The sequence below is a fragment of the Symphalangus syndactylus genome, chromosome 5 (assembly GCF_028878055.3).
Source record: "Symphalangus syndactylus isolate Jambi chromosome 5, NHGRI_mSymSyn1-v2.1_pri, whole genome shotgun sequence".
In the NCBI taxonomy this organism is placed as follows: domain Eukaryota; kingdom Metazoa; phylum Chordata; class Mammalia; order Primates; family Hylobatidae; genus Symphalangus; species Symphalangus syndactylus.
Genome location: NC_072427.2, coordinates 59,474,006 through 59,495,185, shown reverse-complemented (window position 1 = coordinate 59,495,185; position 21,180 = coordinate 59,474,006). Strand labels below are relative to the sequence as shown.

General features: G+C 47.2%; 2 protein-coding genes across 2 annotated transcripts in view; both read left to right on the top strand.

The window, feature by feature from the left end:
- The window catches only part of LOC129482589 (uncharacterized), a 32,098-nt gene extending 18,776 nt beyond the window's left edge, over positions 1 to 13,322 (top strand). Inside the window, 7 exon segments of the mRNA XM_063639066.1 lie at positions 607 to 922; positions 924 to 1,641; positions 10,318 to 10,373; positions 11,552 to 11,865; positions 11,868 to 12,395; positions 12,954 to 13,031; positions 13,034 to 13,322. Of these exon segments, the coding sequence (XP_063495136.1) occupies positions 693 to 922; positions 924 to 1,641; positions 10,318 to 10,373; positions 11,552 to 11,865; positions 11,868 to 12,395; positions 12,954 to 13,031; positions 13,034 to 13,152 (2,043 nt within the window). The 5' untranslated portion in view covers positions 607 to 692 and the 3' untranslated portion in view covers positions 13,153 to 13,322.
- A 2,773-nt stretch (positions 13,323 to 16,095) lies between these two features.
- The window catches only part of LOC129482588 (golgin subfamily A member 8M-like), a 28,987-nt gene continuing 23,902 nt past the window's right edge, over positions 16,096 to 21,180 (top strand). The window contains exon 1 of the mRNA XM_055278615.2: positions 16,096 to 16,188. The gene's annotated coding sequence lies outside the window, so the exon portion shown is untranslated. The remainder of the gene's footprint in view (positions 16,189 to 21,180) is intronic.

Here is a 21,180-nt window from a genome sequence, read left to right as displayed (position 1 = left end):
TGCTGGTAAATACTAAACACGTTTTGGTGAAACACTCAGCCAGTACATACATCTTTAATAAAGTAAAATGTCCAGGCCCCCTCTGCTCCCACCTCTCTCTCCCCTCCCACCGCTCTCCCCCCTCCCACCTCTCCCCCCTCCCCTCCCCAGAGGACATGGCTGACAAGCCTTTGGGGGGTTTCCCCTTTCTGTGTGCCTCTGCGTGTGTGTATGGGCTGGGCAGTGTGTGTATTCTCTAGACATCTTGACGGACCTGTAACTGGGATCTACACACGTGCACTTGCTGTAGCTCACTTGCCATTTTCCCTCAAAAATAGGCCTGTAAGATCCCTCACTGTAGTGCGTGTTGCCCTGCCTCTTTAAAAACGCCGTCAACTCTTCCAGCACATGAACTCTGCCATCATTTATTTGATCATTCTCTTATTTATGGGTACTTAGGTTGTTTCCAGTTTTTTAAAAGATTGCAGCAATGAAAATCTTCAGCTATCATGTTTCACATTGCTGTGGGAGAACGTGGTGGGAGGTGCTGTGGCGGTGGAGTGGTCTCATGCGTGGCCAGGCTTTGTGGGGTTCTGACTCTGTCCTTGCCAATGTTCCTCCCCACAGTGGCTGCCTCTGAGGAATGATGGCTGCGTGAGCGCCCGCCATGCCCCACGAGAAGAGTCTACCACTGCCCACCGGAAGCGTCTACCATGGCCCACCAGAAGCGTGAGAGCGCGGGGAGCAGCATGTTGGACCACAGGGCAAGACCGGGTCCTGTCCCCCACCACCAGGAGCCCGAGAGCGAGGACGTGGAGCTGCCCTTGGAGGGCTATGTGCCCGAGGGCCTGGAGCTGGTCGCCCTGAGGCCAGAGAACCCCACGCCTAAGGAGCAGGAGTGCCAAAACCACAGCCCCGATAGGGATTCCAGTTCCGACTACATGAAACACCTCTGAGGAGGAGGACTATGACGAGGGCCTCCCTGAGGAGGAGAAGGAGGGCATCCCCTACTACATCCCCCACTGCCCTGAGGACGACAGCTACCTGGAGGGCATGGACTGCAACGGGGAGGAGTACCTGGCCCACGGCGCGCATCCTGTGGACACTGACGGGTGCCAGGATGCAGTGGAGTGGACAGCCTGGGCGGGCCTGCACCCCCATGGTCACGGGGCTAAAGGCAGCCAGGACTACCCAGATAGCCAACTGCCCATCCCGGAGGATGAGCCCTCCGTCCTGGAGGCCCATGACCAGGAAGAAGACAGTCACTACTGTCCCAGCAAAGAGGGCTGCCAGGACTACTACCCTGAGGAGGCCAACGGGAACACCGGCGCCTCCCCCTACCGCCTGAGGCGCGGGGATGGGGACCTGGAGGACCAGGAGGAGGACATCGACCAGATCATGGCAGAGATCAAGATAAGCCTGAGGATGACCAGCATCACCAGCACCAGTGAGGCCAGCCCCGAGCATGGGCCAGAGCCAGGGCCTGCGGACTCTGCAGAGGCCTGCCCACCCATCAAGGCCAGCTGCAGCCCCAGCAGGCACGAGGCGAGGCCCAAGTCGCTGAACCTCCTTCCCGAGGCCAAGCACCCCGGAGACCCCCAGAGAGGCTTCAAGCCCAAGACCAGGACCCCAGAAGAGAGGCTGAAGTGGCCCCACGAGCAGGTAGGACTCTGGCTGTCCCGGCGAAGGGAGCAGAGGGGCCCGAGAGCAAGGGACCTCAGGGTACAGGCCTCGCAGATGCTGAAGCGAGGTGGTGGGGGGTGCTGGGTGCCTTACAGTTCTAATGGTGGCTGAGCTCTTCATTGGTCCAGTTGGGAGACATGTTGCATGGATGCTCCGGCCACTCTTAAGCTCGCTGCTCAGACTCAGGAGTAAAGCCAGTTGAGGGCTGAGTGGCAACTTGTGTCTCGTAGAAGACACCCCTCCTCCCACCCTAGAAGAGAGGTTGGATTTCTTGCCCACCGCCCTGGGTCTGCTCATGGTGGGGCAGTATCTGTGGGAGAGCCCCTCAGTCCTCAGGGGTGTACTCAGACCAGCAGGGCAGTGGCAAAGACGTGGGGGTGCTGGTACTCACACACTGCTGCGGCCAGTGTTGGGTGGCCTGGTGCCTGTGGTCGGGGCCAGAGTGCATTTCACAATGGAGGGGTCTCTGAAAGCCAGGGGCCTTGGCCTTGGCCTTATGGGCAATCAGCTGTGAACACCTATTTGGAAAAGGATTTTTTGAAGGTTTGACAAAACCTCGGGGAAGAAACGCATGCTAATGAGGGCAGTGGATGTCAGCATAACTGTATTTTAATTATAGCAAAGTCAGCGTGCATTCTAATAAACACATTTGAAAAACCGCCTTCCAAAAAAAGCCTCACTGTGAGTATATAAAGATGTGATTATTGAACTTGGGTGAAGGAACTTCTATTTTGCCAATTATGTGGACTGCTTTCATATTTTTTAAAGCCTTAACTACTATTTTTTTCTGAGAAGAATTCATGAATTTGTGTGTGTGTGTGTGTGTGTGTACTGAGAGCTTGGGTTTGGAATGGAAATCATATTGATCCTGGATTTTCAGCACTTGTATTTTAATGTCTTGTCTTCCCTCTAAAGAACGTTAGGTGTCAGTTGACTTCACTTTGGGGGTGTTCCTGTCATTCACAGCAATTCCGTGTTTACAGGGGGCTGTGGGATGCATAGGAAGTCCCATGGTGATGGCAGGCACGGGAATTTTACCCCAAGGGACTATGGTAATAGGGGCTGACCAAGAATAACTCCTAATCCTATGTCAGATAATACCACGAGCAACTCAGGAAAACTACGCACAACTCAGACATATGCAGAAAGGAGATGTGGAATGGAATGGAGCCCCCTGGGCTGATAGAGGCCTCCAGGACCTGTCACACCCATGTCTGCCCCCAATTCCCCAGTCAACCTTCACAGAAGAGAAGTTGATCTCTCTCCAGCTGAGACGAAGCCAAGGCCCAAACTTGGAGCTGAAGAATGTTTGGGCTAGGCTCATAGAAGATGTTCCGCTACTGCAGTGTCAACAGCTACCTGTGGTCCAGGCCTCTGTCTGGTCCTTTTTTTTTTTTTTTTTTTTAGATGGAGTTTTGCTCTGTTGCCCAGGCTGGAGTGCAGTGGCATGATCTCAGCTCACTGCAGTCTGTCTCCCGGGCTCAAGCAGTTCTCCTGTCTCAACCTCCGGAGTAGCTGGGATTACAGGCACCTGCAATCATGCCTGGGTAATTTTTGTATTTTTGTAGTGGCAGGGTCTCACCATGTTGGCCAGGCTGGTCTTGAACTCCTGACCTCAGGTGATCCACCCACCTCAGCCTCCCAAAGTGCTGGGGTTACAGATGTTAGCCACCGCACTCAGCCTTGAAGAGACATTGGGCCTTTTAGGAGACACTGGGTGCTGACTCACTTCTGAGTCTGCCCCACGGGTGGCCCGCCGGGTCTGCTCTGGGTGCGATCAGGCTGTGCAGGTCCAGGAGCCTAAGCTGGACTTAAGGTGGGGAGACATTGCTCCCCAAGAGCTGCTCGGGTGCGATGTCAGGGTGGAGGCTCTTGCTGTGTGTGGTGGCATCACTCATTTACCCTCTTGTCCCATCAGCCTCTGTCCTTCGGCTCATGTGCTTGCAAGTGGCCTCTGATTCTGCCTCTGGAGCCTGTCTGCCCCTCCTTGATTCATTCATTGGGCCCCAAGTATGTGAACAATAGCATGCTAGCCACTTTTAGAAATATCTGTGTTCATCTTCAAGAGAGGGGGGTCATCCAGCCCTTCCCCAGCCCACAAAACCCACTCCACAGACAAAGCAGTGGCGGGTCAGGGCTCCTCTTGCTCTTCTGAGCCTCTGGCATAGCGAACACGGTACAAAAGAAAAGGATTTCACATGCGATCGAATTTCATTCACCCTGAAAAGGGAAGGAAATTCTGACACAGGCTACAATGTGGATGAACCTCAAGGACATCCTGCTAGAGCCAGTCACAAAAGGACAAGTACTGTGTGGTTCCATTTCTCTGAGGCACCCACAGTAGAGTCACAGAGACAGGAAGTAGAATGGGGGTTGCCAGGAGCTGGAGAGAGCAGGGAGTGGGGAGCTGGCGTTTAATGGGTGCAGAGGTTCAGTTGTGAAGATGGAAAAGTTCTGGAGATGCATAGTGGTGAAGATCGCACCAACAGTGTGAATGTACTTAATGCCACTGAACTCTACACCTAAAAATGGTTCAGATGGTAAATTTTACGTTATGTACACTTACCGCAATAAAAGAAATAAGAAATAAAAGGTTTTTGGATGATGAATGGGCTTGAGCCAGTTTGGACCCTCTAAAGCTAAGTTGAGCCAGCCTGAACCCATGTAGCCAGAATCACACTGTATTAGGCTGTTCTAGCCCTTCACATGGTGAGAATGGGGGAGAGAGAGAGAGATTAATTGATTGATCGGGGGCTGTGCAGGAGGAGTGCTACACACTTTTAAACAACCAGATCTCTTGTGAACTCAGAGCAAGAGTTCACCTATCACCAAGAGGATGGCCCAAGTCATTCATGAGAGATTTGCCCCATAATCCAGACACCTACCTCCCACCAGTCCCCGCCACCAGCATTGGGGATTGCATTTCAATATGAGATTGAGGTGGGGACAAATATCCAAACTGTATCACCCACAAAGAAGCAAAAACATTTTGGGCCAATCAAAACTATTTTGATGTAGCCACAGTAGGGGTGAGCTGTGATTACACCCATTCAGGCCTGTGGACCTGGCGTGTGAGGTCGTGGGGCGGTGGGTCGGCATATCCCTGGGAGGTTGCAGGAGGACGTTCAAGACCAAAATGAGCCATGAGTGAATAATACAGCCACATCCTGAGTGGGAGTCGGGCAGCCTCCCCTTCTCTCCTAGGTCTTGTATGGGTCATGATCCCACCTTGGCAGGAGTGGAAGGAACATAGATCCTACAGGCTGTGGCTTATAGTAAAGTGATTGTGGTCATGCCTTGTGAGTGTCATTGAAATAAACATATATCGTTAAATCCACCATCAAATAACAGCCATTTCTGCTGTTCTCTCGCCTTTTCCACAAGTTTAAATATCCCAGGTATTCTACTGTGTATATTCCTAAAAGTAGACAGGTAGATTTAATGAAGTTAACTGGATCATTGGTATCTTCTTTATAGATCATCTGGTGAAACTTGTTTTTCAAATTATGAGTTGTAGGACTTTGTTTTAATGTCTATAGCCTTAGGCAGTTCTATCGAGACTAAACTCAGTTTTTTTCTTATTAGGACTAATCTTATTGACCGGAACTGTGGACTCCTCATATTAGGAGAACAGAGATCTGGCCTGTATAAATGACTGGAAATTAAATGCTGTAGAAAATGCCCTCTGGAAATTGAAGTCTAATACTGACTTACTATTGGTCATTTAATTTCCTTTTGGCTTGGGCACCATCATTACATTCATTTTTCAGATGTCAAGCTAGTTTTCTCAGAATGTGTGCAGGGCTCGAGGCCGAGTGTGGAGACTACTGGGTGAATACAGGAGAGGTCACAGGTCAAGCCTCCTGAGAGAACTGCAGGCTTGAGCCTCCGATAGAGCCACGTGAATGATTTTTAGCCCCAGTAGGTTGCTGTCATTAAACTATGCACACAGGGCTTCTTGCTTTTAAGTTAGCAGGATGGAAAAATTGCAGGTGTTTGCAGCAAGCATGAAGAACCAGCCATGCTGGCCCCTAAGCAATGGTATTAGAAAGGATTGGTGAAGATTTTCTCATTTGAGAATTGAAGAAAACCAAATGGAATTCTCCCTAGTTCTGCAGCTCTGGGGGCTGTAAGCAGCAGAGCTCCCACCTTCCCCACAAATGGACCCAGAGTGGCACCTGGTGTGTGAGGCAGGTGACCAGGAGAAGGGGGTGTCAGTGGTTGATGGGCAGCTGCCTCTGCTGCCTGGTTGACCCAGCCCCTTCCTGGGTCATTTCCCACTTTGCCTGGGTGTCAGTCACTGGAGGGTTAGCTCAGTCCAAGCTGGCAGGTGACCTCTGTAGAGCCTAGGTGAAGGGACTCTCACAGGACAGTATGTTTGAGACCCTTAGAGGGCTCTCCTTACTCTTGCTTCTCCCATTATTGTTAAATTGTAGTAATACACTTGTAACATAAAGTTTACCATTTTAAGGTGTACAATTCAGTGGCATTTAGTACAATGTTGTGCAGCCACCTCTGATATTTAGTTCCAGAACGTTTTCACTGCCCCAGAGGAGACCCTGTACTTATTAAGCAGTCACTCCCCATTCTTCCCTCTCCCCCCAACCCCCACAATGAAAAACCTGTTTTCTCTCACTTTGGATTTGCCTATTCCGGATATTCCATAAAGATGGGGTCAGACAATATGTGCCCTTTAGTGTCTGGCTTATTTCACCAGCATAATGTTTTCAGGGTTCATCCCTGTTGTAGCATGTGTCAGTACTTTGTTCATTTTTGTGGCTGAATGATATGCCACCGAATGGCTATATTTTTATTTTTTGAGATGGAGTTTCACTCTTGTCGCCCAGGCTGGAGTGCAGTGGCGTGATCTCGGCTCACTGCAGCTGAAGGGCTATATTAAGTTTTATTTATCCATTCATCCACTGAGGGACATTTGAGTTGTTTCTACCTTTTGATTAATGTGAATTCTGTTGCTGTGACCATGCGTATACAAGCTTTTGGGAAATTTTGTTTGGCGAGTCATAACTTTAAGTTTTCTTTTGGTTATTTATTGTTGCTTAACCAATTATCCCAAAACTTAATGGCATAAGACAGCAAATTTGTCTATCTCTCACTATTGTATGGGTTAATGGGCTAGCTGGACAGTTTTTCCGCTGGTCTCATTTGGCAGCTCTCACTGTGCGGTTAGACAGTGTCAGAGACTGGTCGTCTGGATGCTCAGTTGCAGTGGAATGTCTGAGACGGCTTCTTCACCCACAAGTCTGCTGCCTTGGTGTTTCTTCATGTGGCCTTTCTACATAGCATCTCATACTCTTGGCCCTTTTCATGTAGCTTCTCTTTCTCCAAGAGGATAGTCAGTTCTTTTTGGCTTCCAGAAGCACAAAAGTGCAAGCTGTCAGGTATTCTTAAGGCTAAGACCTAGAACAGGTCCAGTTTCATTTCTGCCACATTCTTCAGGTTAAAGTAAGTCTCAGAGCCAACCTAGATTCACTGTGGAATGGGCCCTTCCGAGGACATGAATGACAGGAGTTGTGGCTCATTGGGGACCAACTCCAAAGATGAAGCCTGAGTTCTGAGAACATTTTCTTCTTTGATTATTCCTTATTCATATTCTATTTTTTGTCTTATAGATGTAATATATTCACAAGTGTCTTTAAGGAGCTATTTTGATATTCTTTTGTCCTCTCCCTAGCATGTCTTTTTTCTTTAATAATTTTTTTCTTAGTTTATTTTGGTCTTATTTTTCTTTCAAAAGCCTTTCCCCAAATATCTATTCTATGTTGCTCATCATTTGTCGTCTTTTTTAAAATTCCCCCTTTCGTTCATTCATGTTTGAGAGAAGGACTAAAAGACTGATTGGGAGGCTGGGTGTGGTAGCTCACATCTATAATCTCAGCGCTTTGGGAGGCCGAGGTGGGAGGGTCACTTGAGCCCAGGAGTTCAAGGCTAGGCTGGGCAACATCGTGAGGCCCCCATCTCTAGAAAAAATAAAAAATTAGCCGGATGTGGTGGTGCCTGCCTGTAGTCCCAGCTCCTCAGGAGGCTGAGGTGGGAGGATTGCTTGAGCCCAGGAGGTTGAGGCTGCAGTGAGCTATGATAATGCCACTGCATTCCAGCCTGGGCGAAAGAGTGAGACACTGTATCAAAAAAAAAAAAAAAAAAAAAAAAAGAGTTCTTTGTGGCCAAGACTTTTCAGCTGATAGCTTTTAGGGGAAAGAGTTTTTAGGGGGAATTTATGCTGATTCCCAATTGTTATCCCCACCCCTCTCTCCTTTCTCCTTGTGCAGTCATAAATGACGGCAGGAACTACTCCATTCCTCTGGAGGTGAAATCTGTGTTCTCTTGCCTGAGGTAAATACATGTTTGCTGGGGTTCTGCTTAAGGAGATGCGGGAGAACAATGTGTTTCAGGGCCTGGAAAGTGTGTTCTGTATGCAGGCTTTTGGTTAATCTGTTTTCAGTCTTGCCTATCAGTTCCACTCTCCAGGGTACCTGGTGTCTGAGTCTAGTGCCTCTCCAGGGTACTGTGGGACAAATTAGCCTCCTTGTCATCAGTATCCCCCTAACCTCCACCTTTGTTTGCTTTGCTTCATTAATTAACCATTTCCCATTTACTGTCATTGTCTATTGGAGGTGAATTCTCTTCTCTTGGTAACCCCCATTCCTTTTTTTTTGTAATTGTGTGTGTTTATACAATGTTTATTCTTCACTGTAATTCCCATGGAGCCTCAGGAAAAAGAGCAGATGGGAGACATATGTGTTCAGTGTTCAGTTTTCCTTCTGTAAGACATCTGCAACGTGTGTTTTTCACTGAATAGATCATGAACTTAATGCATATAGAGCTAATTTGTTTTTCATGATTGTGCCTTCAATTCTATGTAGAAATATAATTTGTGAATTACCTGATGAAATTTTCCTAATTTTGAGTCATCCTTGTATTCCTATAATAAACACTGTTAGAATGGATATGGTAGTATTTTATTTTTGCATTTTTACTTTTATATTAAATAAGATTATAGTTTTGTTTGTTTCCTTCTAGGCTCTTATTTCATTTCTGTACCAGTGGTATGCAGGGCTGACTTGGGAAGCTTACATCTTTTTCTAAGATCTAGGATGCAGCTCTAGTTTACAGAGTAATTTTCAACTGAAGGAGATTTTTGCCCCCCATGGGATGTTTGGAAATAATCTGGAGACATTTTTGGTTGTCACAACTGGTCATGATGGGAGGTGCTACTGGCATTTCTTAGGTAGAGGGGATGTTACTAAATGTCCTACAACACACAGGAGAACCCTCCACAAATTGTCTGGCCCAGTATATACATATCACTGAGGCTGAGAAACCCTGGTTTAAATAAATATCCAATTTGGAGAGTGAGTCTTTGACTGCCGTTTTTCTTCTTCTATGTGTTGGTCTCCAGATTTCCCACTTTTTCAGTTAGTTTTAGTAACTGTAGATTCTTTAAAAAAAAAAAAAAAAGGATTTTTTCATCCGTACTTCTAGGCTGCTGTAAAGATGTATAAAGTTTTCACTTTTTCCATCATACTCACATTAGAAACACCTGAATTTTGGAGGGAACACATTCAAACGGTAGCAAATTTAGTAGAGCAAATTCCAAAGACATTGAGCCTAGGCCAGTTGTCAGTCCTGGGTGTAATCTTAGATGTTTTCAGGCTCTGAAGCTTTGCATTTAAATGCGAATTTCGGAACAAAGATCTGTGTCTCTGCATTGACCAAATAGAAGGTACGTGAATGTTATGGTCTTGATTGTTTTCCAAGATTTTTTCTGCGGGGTCTTTTGCAAGCATGTAGGGAGAGATGAGAAGTTCCAAGGAAAAGGGTGTGAGGTCTTTGGGGCCAGCTTTGAGCTGGCAAGGCTAAATTATAGGAAGAAGGCAGAGAGGTGGGCAGAGACCAGATGTGGGAGGACTTCCTGTGTCATGCCAGGGAGTTTGGACTCCACCCTGTAGATGACGGGAGCCAAGACAGGGCTTGGCGCAAACACATGGCACATTTGTGGTTAAGAAACGTCTTCCTTGCTTCCTTGTAGCCTTGAGGGATGAATTAAGGGGCTGGAAAAGTGGGAGCAGGACGGCCTGTGCCCATGGTTCAGGTGAGAGGCGGGTGGGTGGCAGGGGCTAGGGAGGAGGTGGCTGAGTTTAGCTCCAGTCCCCAAAAGGCGCTGTGGGGAGGAAGAATTTCCAGCTGCCAAGTCAGCCTCTTAGATCAATTTCTTTTTTTTCTTTCTTTCTTTCTTTTTTTTTTTTTTTGAGACAGAGTCTCACTCATGTCACCCAGGCTGGAGTGCAATGGTGTGATCTTGGCTCACTGCAACCTCCACCTCCCAGGTTCAAGCAATTCTGTTGCCTCAGCCTCTGGAGTAGCTGGGATTACAGGCGTCCACCACCACGCCCGGCTAATTTTTGTATTTTTGTAGAGACAGGGTTTCCCCATGTTGGCCAGGCTGGTCTCGAACTCCTGACCTCAGGTGATCCACCCGCCTCAGCCTCCCAAAGTGCTGGGATTACAGGCGTGAGCCACCGCGCCCGGCCATTAGATCAATTTCTTTATGCTTAAAATGAAGGAAAGGTGAATCATTGATAAGGTGTCCCCTCTTTAAGAAAGCACAAGATGGTTTATCAGGGCCTCTCTTCGCAGGCAGTGGGGCCTCATCCACAACCCTGGAAAAGAACTGGAAAGCGTTGCTCAGCCAGGTACGGAGGGCAGGGCCACGTGGGACTCCCGTCTCCAGGCCCCCTCTCCAGCTCCCGTTTCTTTTTTTTTTTTTTTTTTTTTTTTTTTTCTTTTTGAGACAGTTTCTCTCTTGTTGCCCAGTCTGGAGTGCAATGGCGTGATCTCGGCTCACCGCAACCTCCGCCTCCTAGGTTCAAGCGATTCTCCTGCCTCAGCCTCCCTAGTGGCTGGGATCACAGGCATGTGCCACCACGCCCAGCTAATTTTGTATTTTTAGTAGAGACGGGGTTTCTCCATGTTCGTCAGGCTGGTCTTGAACTCCCGACCTCAGATGATCCGTCCGCCTTGGCCTCCCAAAATGCTGGGATTACAGGCGTGAGCCACCGCGCCCGGCCCAGCTCCCGTTTCTTGTCCTCCCCAGGGGAAGTGTCTGAGGCCGCAAAGAGGAGATGATGGAGTGTGGGGGGTCCTCCTAGACACCCACGCGGACCCTCCGCCAGGCCGCGGCCCCTGCAGCCACGGTTGGACTCAGTACCCCGGGAGTCCAGCTTTGAGGTCCCGGGCACCTCCAGCAGAGCCGTTGGCGCTGTCATCCTTGAGTGTTTTTCCCTGGAAAAGCTTCAGTGAGAAGAAGGGAGAAGCTTACAGGGGCCAACAAAACCCCAAAGCGTTACCCCCAGATTTGGATTAAACTGCTCCGTGATCTTCATCAAGTTAGTGTAAGGCATGATGTCGCCACTGTGCTCCAGCCTGGGCGAGAGCGAGACCTGGCCTCAAAAAAGGAAAATCAATAAATCAATCAATCAATCCCCGCATAGGGCGACCCTGCGGGTCCGCAGTTACACCAGCCACGCCGCCTTCAGCCCCCACGTCTTCCCCCGGCCCGGCAGGAGGGTGTCCAGGGCCCCGCGCTCAGGTGCAGGGAGCGAGGCCGACAGGGGAGCGGGGCGGGTGGGGTCCCGGGGCCGGCAGTGCGCGGCGGGGAAGGCTTGAGTCCAGGCCCGGTAGCTCCCGCCCTCCCCCGGCGGCTCTGCGGCCCGAGCTGGCTGTGGGATACCCGGGGCGGGTTCTCATCCCCCAGGCCCGCGCCTCGCCGCGAGGAGCCGCTGACCTCAGGCGAAACCCAGCAGGAGAAGAAGAAGGGGAAAAGGCGTGCGGGCGGAAGGGGAAACTTGATTTTTCCTCTGGTCTCTTCCAGGCCGCGGGGAAGGGTCGGCGCGGACGGAGCTCGGGGCATGTGGGACCCTCGCGCCTTCGAGCGGCGCTGGCGGGCCGAGTTCCCCGGGGCGGAGGCGCCGGTCCCGAGGCTGGAGTCGGCGCGGGACGCGGAGCAGGAGCTGGAGCGCTGCAGACTCAACCTGGAGCAGCTGCAACAGGTGCTGGCGGAGGAGCAGCTCAAAGCCTCCCTCCTGCAGGCCGTGCTGGCCGGGGGCGGCGGCGGAGACTCCGGGGACCCCGGGCGCCCCCACCCCGAGGCTGAGTCTCCCGGCGCGGACCTGCCCGCCGGGCCGGGGCGGCCGGAGAAGCGGGCGGGGGAAGGAGCTGGGCCGACGCCGTCCACCAGCAGCTCCTGCAGCCCCAGCTGCAGTTCCGAGCCCGGGAGGACGACGCGCCCCTCGGGGACCCCCACGCGGCTCCTGGTACGGACGAGGGGGGCGACGGCAGCGACCACGACTTGGAGATGGTGGATTTCAATGAGAAGTTCGTTCTCGGCTGCTGGCTGGTGGCCCCTTACCGGTTCGGGACCCGCGAGGAGGCGGAGAGGCCGGGGCGGACGTGCAGCCCCCACCGCTGGATGCACCTGATCCCCGGGGGGCGGCGGCCGCAGCGGGGGACCCGCGACCTGGAGCAGCCGGAGGCCAAGGACCTCCCGGGCTCGCCCCTCGCCGCGGAGGAGACCCCCAGGCGCGAGTACCTCCCACCGTGGAGGCACCAGAGGTTCCTGCCAGTGCCCGAGCGGGACTCGCCCGGCCACAGCTCGCCGGAGAGAGACAGCGACGGCAGACGGCACAGCTCAGACCGAGAGGATGGCTTCTCCGCAGGTGGGCGCCCCCCTCAGAACCCCGCTCCCCGCCGCGACCCCCCAGACTCCCCTAGACCTCGCCGCGCGCCGCCCACCCCGGGCTGCTGGGATCCCTTCCTGGCCGACTCCGTGGCCCTGTTTAACCTCAAGCTCGGGGCTGGGGAGCGGGCGGGAAGGAGGGTGAGCTGCGCCTGTTTACCACAAAGCCACTTGTGGAACTTAGAAAAAACATGCAAAGCGACGTTAAGGTCGAGCGACTCTATGAAAATGAACTTGTGGCGGCGGCAGGGCTGATGAAATGGGTCGTGTGGCCGGCCCGTGGGAGTAGCCTGAGCCCAGGCCTCAGCCTTTCATCTCTGGCCGTGACATCCCTCACCCCCCTCCCTCAAACCTGACCCCCGCCAGATTCCTTCACACCACCGGATGCTGTCACCCTTCTGTCTGTCACTCCTCTCTGCACACACTCCAGGGGCTTCCCATTTCCCGGAAATTCCCCATCCTTCTGAGCTCCGCTTTCCTAACCGTGGAAAGCCAAACCTTCCACTCAATTTTCTGAACTTAGTCTCGTCTTCTCCAGGCTGCTCTGTGTTTTGGGGCCACATGCAAACTTCAGGGAATGTCCATGGCCCTCACCAGCGCTGTTTGCGGACTCGTCTTCTCTTAGAAGGCGGCGCCCAGCCTCTTGGCTTTCTAGGGGTCTGGGAGTAAGAGAGGAAGGGGAAGGCTTAGGCCCATCTAGTTTTCCAGCTGGCCTGGTGCCCAGAGATCATGTCTAGTCCAGCGTCTTCATTTGATAGAAGAGGATACTGAAGCTCAGAAGGATTAAGTGCTCGTTGGGGTGAGCTGAGACCTTCACCGAGTCTCCTGTCATCTCTCTCCCCTCACATGTGCTCTCTTTTCTGAGGACAGGACCTGGTCTTAGTCATCTTTGAACCCCCTTCTGGTAGTATGCACGGTGCCTTGTAGCAGTCAAAGCTCAATGAATAATGGCTGAATAAATGATTGCCTGGGAAAAAAAAAAAAGATTTTTTGTTTGGGGACTTATAGTTAATTTAGGCTTTCATTTTCTTGGTTTGGAAATTGTTAATCTAAAATATACTTTCGAGTGCTTCAGAACTAAAGAAGTAATGTCGTAGGCTTCTTTTTGTTTGTTTGTTTGAGACAGGGTCTCACTGTCACCCAGGCTGGAGTGCAGTAGCATGGTCATGGCTCACTGCAACCTTGAACTCCCGGGTTCAAGCAATCTTACTGAGTCGCTGGAACTACAGGCGGGTGCCCCACGTCCAGCTAATGCTTTTTTAAAAATTTTTTGTAGACTTTGAGTCTCGCTCTGTTCCCCAGGCTGGTCTTGAACTCCTGGCCTCAAGTGATCCACCACCTCGGGCTCCCAAAGTGCTGGGATTACAGGCGTGTGCCAATGTGCCTGGCTGTAGGCTTGTTTTGAGTCTGGGAGTAAAATACTTCTTAGAATTGTCCAATTAGAATGAGAGTTTGTTTTAATGTTTTTATGCAGTTTAACTGAGGTGGAATAAACTGCATGAAAACATTAAACCTTTTCCGTGGGTCAGGCAGCCATTGTACTAAAGATCATGAACCCTTTCATTTTCTCCTCTAAGATAATAAACAAGGGACCGCAACTTTGAGGGAAATCTAGAAAGGTAAGAGACTGAACTTTGGAGATGTCACATCAGGACAGGTGAAAAGCAGATTTCTAGGCTCCTAAAATAAGGTGGGAACAGGCCCAGAACAACCTTGGACATGGTGTGTTCGGATGCATTGGATGCTTTTCTTTTGAGAAGGAAAGTTGATGTGTTGAAGTCATGGAAAGCAAGATTGGTCAGAAAAGGTAGATGGTTAGAAGTCTTGAATTCAAGACAGGTGTGTGTTTCTATTTGGTTTGATTATTGATAGGACGGCCTTAAGCAGGGGATAGTGTGCTCAGGATATTGCTTTAGAAAGAGATGTTGAATTCTGTTTGTGATGTGCTGATTAATACTTAAGTGGAGAAGTTTTGTGGATGGGAACATGACTGAGGTTGAACGTATAGGAGGAAATACAGGCCAAAGGCATTTGTGAGCATTGTGAGGAAAACAAGCGTAGGATGGAATATCAGGGCTGAAAGGTGAAGGTGCACACAGGGAGAAGGGAGCTCCATGAAGTATGGAGTCATGGGCAGAGTTTGAGTGAAGGTAGTCAGTAACCAGGTCTAGAAATCAGTGAATTAGCCGGCTTGGAAAAAAAAAAATCGAGATGAATATAAACTACTCCTTTAGAGATTTTGGCATTTGAAGTAGAAAAATAAGGTAATTGAAAAAAGTTAGGATTTTAAAAAATCTGCATATATTTGTTATGTGTGTAAGAACAGATAGTATGGGAAGGGAGGGAGCAGAACGATGCAAATAAAGATATTGTTCTGGGGGATATTATTCAAATTCTTTTTAAATTGTTATTATTTTTTGAGATAGGGTCTCTTGTCACGCAGGCTGGAGTGCAGTGGCATGATCACAGTTTACTGCAGCCTCAAATTCCTGGGCCCAGACGAGCCTTCTATTTCCGCCTCCCGAGCACCTGAAATCAAATTCTTTTTCTAACTCATTTTTTAGTTATTAATGTCAATAGATGCTTACTACATAAAACCATAAACTGAAATTAGGGGAAAGCACCAAATGTCTCCAGAGAGAACAACTAAAATTAATTGAAATTAACATTTCAATATAAGTTCTTCTGGTCTTTTCCTGTGCATATTTCAACATAATTGAAATTCTATTCCTTTGTGTATTCCATTTTTCATTTCAAAGTTTTTTGATACAGGAGAAATTATGCTGTGTTGGTATTTCAGTGGCCTGTTAATATTTCATGGAATTAACTGTTTTGCTCTTTTTGTACATGCAGATTTTGTGTTTGTTTTTGTGGTTGCAAGGTTGAGATAGGTATCCTTATGCCTAAATTTGTGTTTACATCTTAGACTAGTTTCGTGGAATACAATTCTAGAAGTTGAGTTTCTGGAACAAACTATGAACAGTTAAGGTTCTTGACACCTGCTGCTAAACTGTCTCAAAGGTTCCTCTTAAGAGGAGATTTAAAAGATGGCTTGGCCAGGCGTGGTGGCTCATGCCAGTAATCCCAGCACTTCAGGAGACCGATGTGGGTGGATCACTTGAGATCAGAAGTTTGAGACCAGCCTGGCCAACATGGTGAAACCCTGTCTCTACTAAAAATATAAACAAATTAGCTGGGCGTGGTGATGTATGTCTGAAATCCCAGCTACTCGGAGACTGAGGCACGAGAATCACTTGAACCTGGGAGGCAGAGTTTGTAGTGAGCAGAGATCATCCCTGTATACTCCCACCTGGGTGACAGAGTGAGACTCTGTTTTAAAAAAGAAAGTAAAAATTAAAGAAGTAAATAAATAAATGATGGCATATTTCATAATAGTTATGACTTTGTAAAGCTTTTAAATCTGCTTTACCCAGAGTCTAGCTTTTAAATAAAATCTAGGATATAAAAGGTGGGAGCCTCCTGAATGGAATGTGGGGGCTTTTTCTCTCTCCCTGTAGTATAGATATATTCTGTTTCTTGTCCCCCATTGAGTCAAGAATAACTTAACTTTTGGCATAAGAAACTGCTGAAGAAAAATAGGTTGAATAAGCTAACATTTTTCTTCTTTTTGCAGGATATAGAAGAGTTAGATCACTACGAGATGAAAGCAGAGCCCATTAGTGGGAAAAAGTTGGAGGATGAAGGAATTGAAAAAGAAAATTTGGCAATATTAGAGAAATTAGGAAGACCGAAAGGCAAGACCATTTAAATGTGTAAGTGTGTATAAATAGCTAGAGCCTGGATTTTTGTTTAAGTAACGATAGTTAATACCAGGCAATGCATGAACATGCCGATCTCAGCTGCTCTCCTCCTCCATTCCTGCCTTAGTGGTAGATTTAGTCACATGTTTATTGGTTTTGAGACAGGGTCTTGCTCTGTCACCTGGGCTAGAGTGTGGTGGCACAATCATAGTTCACTGAAGCCTTGATCTCCCAGGCTCCAGTGATCCTCCTGCCTCAGCCTCCCAAGTGTCTTGGACTATGGACATGAGCCACCACACCAGGCTAATTTTTTAGATTTTTAGTAGAGATGGGGTCTCACTATGTTGACCATGCTGATTTGGAACACCTGAGTTCACGCGATCCTCCTACCTCAGCCTGCCAAAGTGCTGGGATTACAGGCATGAGCCACCGTCCCTAGCCACGGTCATATGTTCTTTTGCCCAAGGTTATCTTTCTCATCTATGAATAGCCACTTTTTACCCTGTTCATCTGCTCTTCACATCCTGGAACCACCTGCTGATCCCTGTGTATGCCCCTTTCCAGCCTGTTTATGCTATTTTCTCTGCTTACCTTCCTTCTGTGGCATCTGTATATTCACATTCATTCTCTCCTACAAAACACAACTCAAATTATTTCAACTTCAAGAAGCTGACTTTGGTCCATCCTGCTCTGACCAAATCAAAACTGATTCTTCTCTTTTGACTTAACATCTCTTTTATGTGAAGCGGCAGGATGTGAAAGGAACACTGAGTTTGGTGACAAACACACCTTTTTTGGTTTCACTTTGCTCAACTCTAAAGTATGGATAGACAGTACATACCTTTTGGATGATTGCTATGAAAAATCAATGAGAATGATGTGTGTATACACATGAAATGCTCAGACAGAGCAGGGAAATATCAGATGATTATCTGAACACTTACTACTTCCTGCCTTGTATTAGAGCTATTTACCAACTCCACGAAAGCCGAGGACCAGTTACTTTGTCTTGGGCACAGGTTTTCCAAAACAGGGAATGAATTGTTAGGCAAGTAGATGCCAAGTGTTGAAACCAGATAGATTACTCTCCCTCCTTCAGTCTTAGTTAGATATTAATTTAATTAGTAATTTTTCCTAGAGGAAAGAAATTTAGTCAGTTTCTCGTATCTTGATTATTTAAAAACTGAGTTTGTAGCATTTGAAATAATTTTACTGTACTTTACGTGTCTTGTGATCGATGCCACTTGGAATGTCAGTTTGTTGTTTTTGGTGAGATTCTGGAAACGGTCCAATTTTACTTTTTCCCCTTGACTCCAGACTTCTTAACACTGATGTGCTGCTGTTGAGGCATATGTCATTTTGTTAGGCCTTCTCAAGTGAGAATCAGGAATGCTGCTGTGTTCTAGAGATGCTTTTTTCTTGCGGTAGGGCTGAAGCAGTGCCTACTCGACAGAACCAGTCATCGTGCAAAGAAATGCCACCTGACTCAAAGGCAAAGCCAGAGTACAGCTTGGAGCAAAGAAGGTATTTTATTAAGAATTTTACATAAGCCATAAGATACATTTTATATTACTTTGTGAGCCTTCTGCCTGTCTTGACTTAATTCTTTTTGAGAGAATTTGTTTCATTTTCATTGGGTTTGTTTTCTTCTTGTTACAAAGATGATCTATAGAAAATATAGAAGTATCATTTCTTTATTATTGCTTCCCCCCCCCGCCCCGTGCCTATGCTTACCAAGTCTTTTTATGTTTTACTTTTTATTAAGTCTTTCAGTCCTCTTAATAACTTAAAAAGAGGGTATTCCTAATATCTGCATCTTGTGGATGAGGTAACTGAAGGTAGGTAACTTGTCCAAGGTCACAGGTGGCAGAGCAAGGATTAAAACCAGACCGTCTGGCTGCCCAAGGCCCAACCAAGAGGAGCTGAGAGCAAGCCACCGGGGAGAAGGATGTTGGTCAGGCTGGTTTCCTGTTCAGTTACCATGAAACGCAGGCTTAACCTTAATTCTAGGACATTACCAAGAAAGCCTTCCAAAGCCATAGGTTTTTTACCATGACCATGACTTTTAGCAAGAATTTGTGGTTTAGGCTGGGCACGGTGGCTCACGCTTGTAATCCCAGCACTTTGGGAGGCCGAGGCAGGCGGATCACGAGGTCAGGAGATCGAGACCACGGTGAAACCCTGTCTCTACTAAAAATATAAAAAAATCAGCCGGGCGTGGTGGCGGGCGCCTGTAGTCCCAGCTACTCAGAGAGGCTGAGGCAGGAGAATGGCGTGAACCCGGGAGGCGGAGCTTGCAGTGAGCCGAGATCACGCCACTGCACTCCAGCCTGGGCGGCAGAGCGAGACTCCGCCTCAAAAAAAAATAAAAAAATTAAAAATAAATAAATAAAAAAAAAAAAAAAAAGAATTTGTGGTTTAAAGGCAACATGGTGCTCTAAGAAGCTTCTGTTCACTCTTACAGAGGGACTGGTAGTTGAGCTAAGTAGTGAAATCCTGGAGCACACAGCCTTTAGGGCAGCTTCTGACCTATTTCTATGGTCAAGAAAGACACCTGTCCTTCCCTGCTGCCTACAGCCTGCAGTTATTCACCTTCAGAATTTCCTAGTCTGTGATCACATTCAGATGAGAGATCTGTTTTGTTTTTTCCAGGGTAGGAGGAAGTGAGTCACCACCTATACTAAGCAGTCTAGTCTTCTGTGTATAAATGAGCAAGGTTGGGGAGCCAAATTTGGGAACCTTGTGTAATCCTGACATTCTCCAAGAGAATCCAAGAGAATGTCAGGATTATGTACGGTGGTAAAGTGGTCTCATGTTAGTTGTCTCCACAGCTCTCATCAGAAGCAGACACAGATACTTTTTGTAGGAAAGCATCTCTAACTTAAGCCTGTAGGATTCCCAAAGATTAAAAGCAGGCAACTATGAATTCAGTGAAATCATAGCATTCAAGTAGTTAACCCAATATATTTGAGGATTATCAGAAACAATGAATAATATGTTTCCCAAAGACTGTAGGTTTTGGAATTGGCTTCAAATATTAGGATTGCAAGAAAATAGTTACATGTGAAATAAATCTATTGTATAAAAAAAAGATGGACTCATAAAATTGAGCGAGCAGTAAGACCACCAGGAATGATGAGGAAGACCTGAAAGGAAAACAAGGAAAATGGATGAAATAGAACTTACAGAAATAAAATATATATCTGGGTATGGTGTCTCACGCCTGTAATCCCAGCACTTTTTGAGAGGCTGAGGCGGGAGGATGGCATAAGCCCAGGAGTTGGAGATAAGCCTGGGCAGCATGGTGAGAACTCGTTTCTACAAAAAATACCCCACCACCACCAAAAAAAAAAAAAAAAAAAAGAAAAAGTTAGCTGTGTATGGGGCACCTACCTGCCTATAGTCCCAGCTACTCAGGAGGCTGAGGTGGGAGGATCACTTGAGCCCAGGAGGCCAAGGCTGCAGGTTCGTGCCACTGCAGTCCAGCCTGGGTGACAGAGTGAGACTCTGTCTCACAATAAAATGAAATAAGGAAATATAAAATGGAATTCTTGAAATAAGAAACTGAGTGGATGGATTAGACACCAGAAGAAAGGATTAATTGGTTAGACGATTATCTCCAAAAAGTAAGTCCGTATGTTACACAGAGAGACATGAGGATAAATGATAGGGCAGAAGTTGGTGAGGTTGGCAGGGTGAGGAGATCAGAATGAGGTCTAAAATATGACTTAGTGGTATCCCAGGAGGAGATATTAAAATTATATTGGAAAGTGAGAGAAATGGAAGTTCTAAAGGTGACAGAAGGAAGTCCACATAAATCAGTCACAACAAATGTAAATGGACTAAAGTTACCAGTTAGACAGATGGAACTAATAAAACGATATCCAGCTGTTTTAATCCATCTTATTGAAAATATGAGGATGTGAAAAGATTGAAAGTTTTTATAAAGGAGAGAGAGTGACAAAGATATGCCAGTATACATTAACCAAAAACAAGTGATGGAGCTTCAGTTTCAAACAAGATAGGATTTTGGAACAGAAAGCATTAGTAACAACTTGATGCTAAATGACTGTTAATTAGGAGGATGTAGCAATTTTCCTACTGTATGTACCTATCAAAATAGCCTCAAAATACAGAGGAAAAACTGATAAAACCACAGGGAGAAATTGACAAGTCTGCCATTGTATTTGGAGATTTCAACATACCCTGCTTACCATAAGTAAGTTACACAGAATGCCCATATATAGATTGGAATAACCCGTGATTGGACGTGATATGATGGACAAATATAGACCTCTGTACCCAATAATCAGATATTCTATATTCTTCTCAAGCATATGTGGACTGTGGGAGAAACATTAATTATGTATTAATCCATTAAGCAAGTCAGAAGATTGAAAAACAATTGGTACCATCCCCACCATAAAATTTATAATTTAAATATGAAGCAGTTAAGGGTAGAAGTTAATAATGAAGAGATTAACCAAAAGCTACATGAATTTGAAAATTAAACACCCTTGTAATTCATAGTTTAAAAAATCCAATGAAATTTTAGAATGCTTAGAATTGAACCATAGTTAAAATAGGAAACTTCTATCTACCGCTCTCTCTCGCCCTCTCCCTCCCTCCAAGACCCATTTCTTATATTTCTGCTTGTTAATTTGTTATAGTTAATTTGGATATATACAAAGACTAAGAACAATTCCTTGAATATAGTGACAACCTGTACCTGGAATAGTCCAAAGCCTAATTACCCTGATTCCTCCACCAACAGTTCCCAAACTGGTGTACTAGAAAGTCTTCCGAATGCTCTTTGGAAAAAAAAAAAAAAACATCGTGGCCATATAAATTCATTGTTCTGAGAGGTCCCGTTGAATTTACCAAGCATTTCCCAAATTGCTTTATTCATCAATAATCCCAGGGTGCTGGGATTACAGGCATGAGCCACCATGCCCCGCCTTCCATAAGGCATGTAAAGGCACTTCCACAGGTAGAATCAACAGA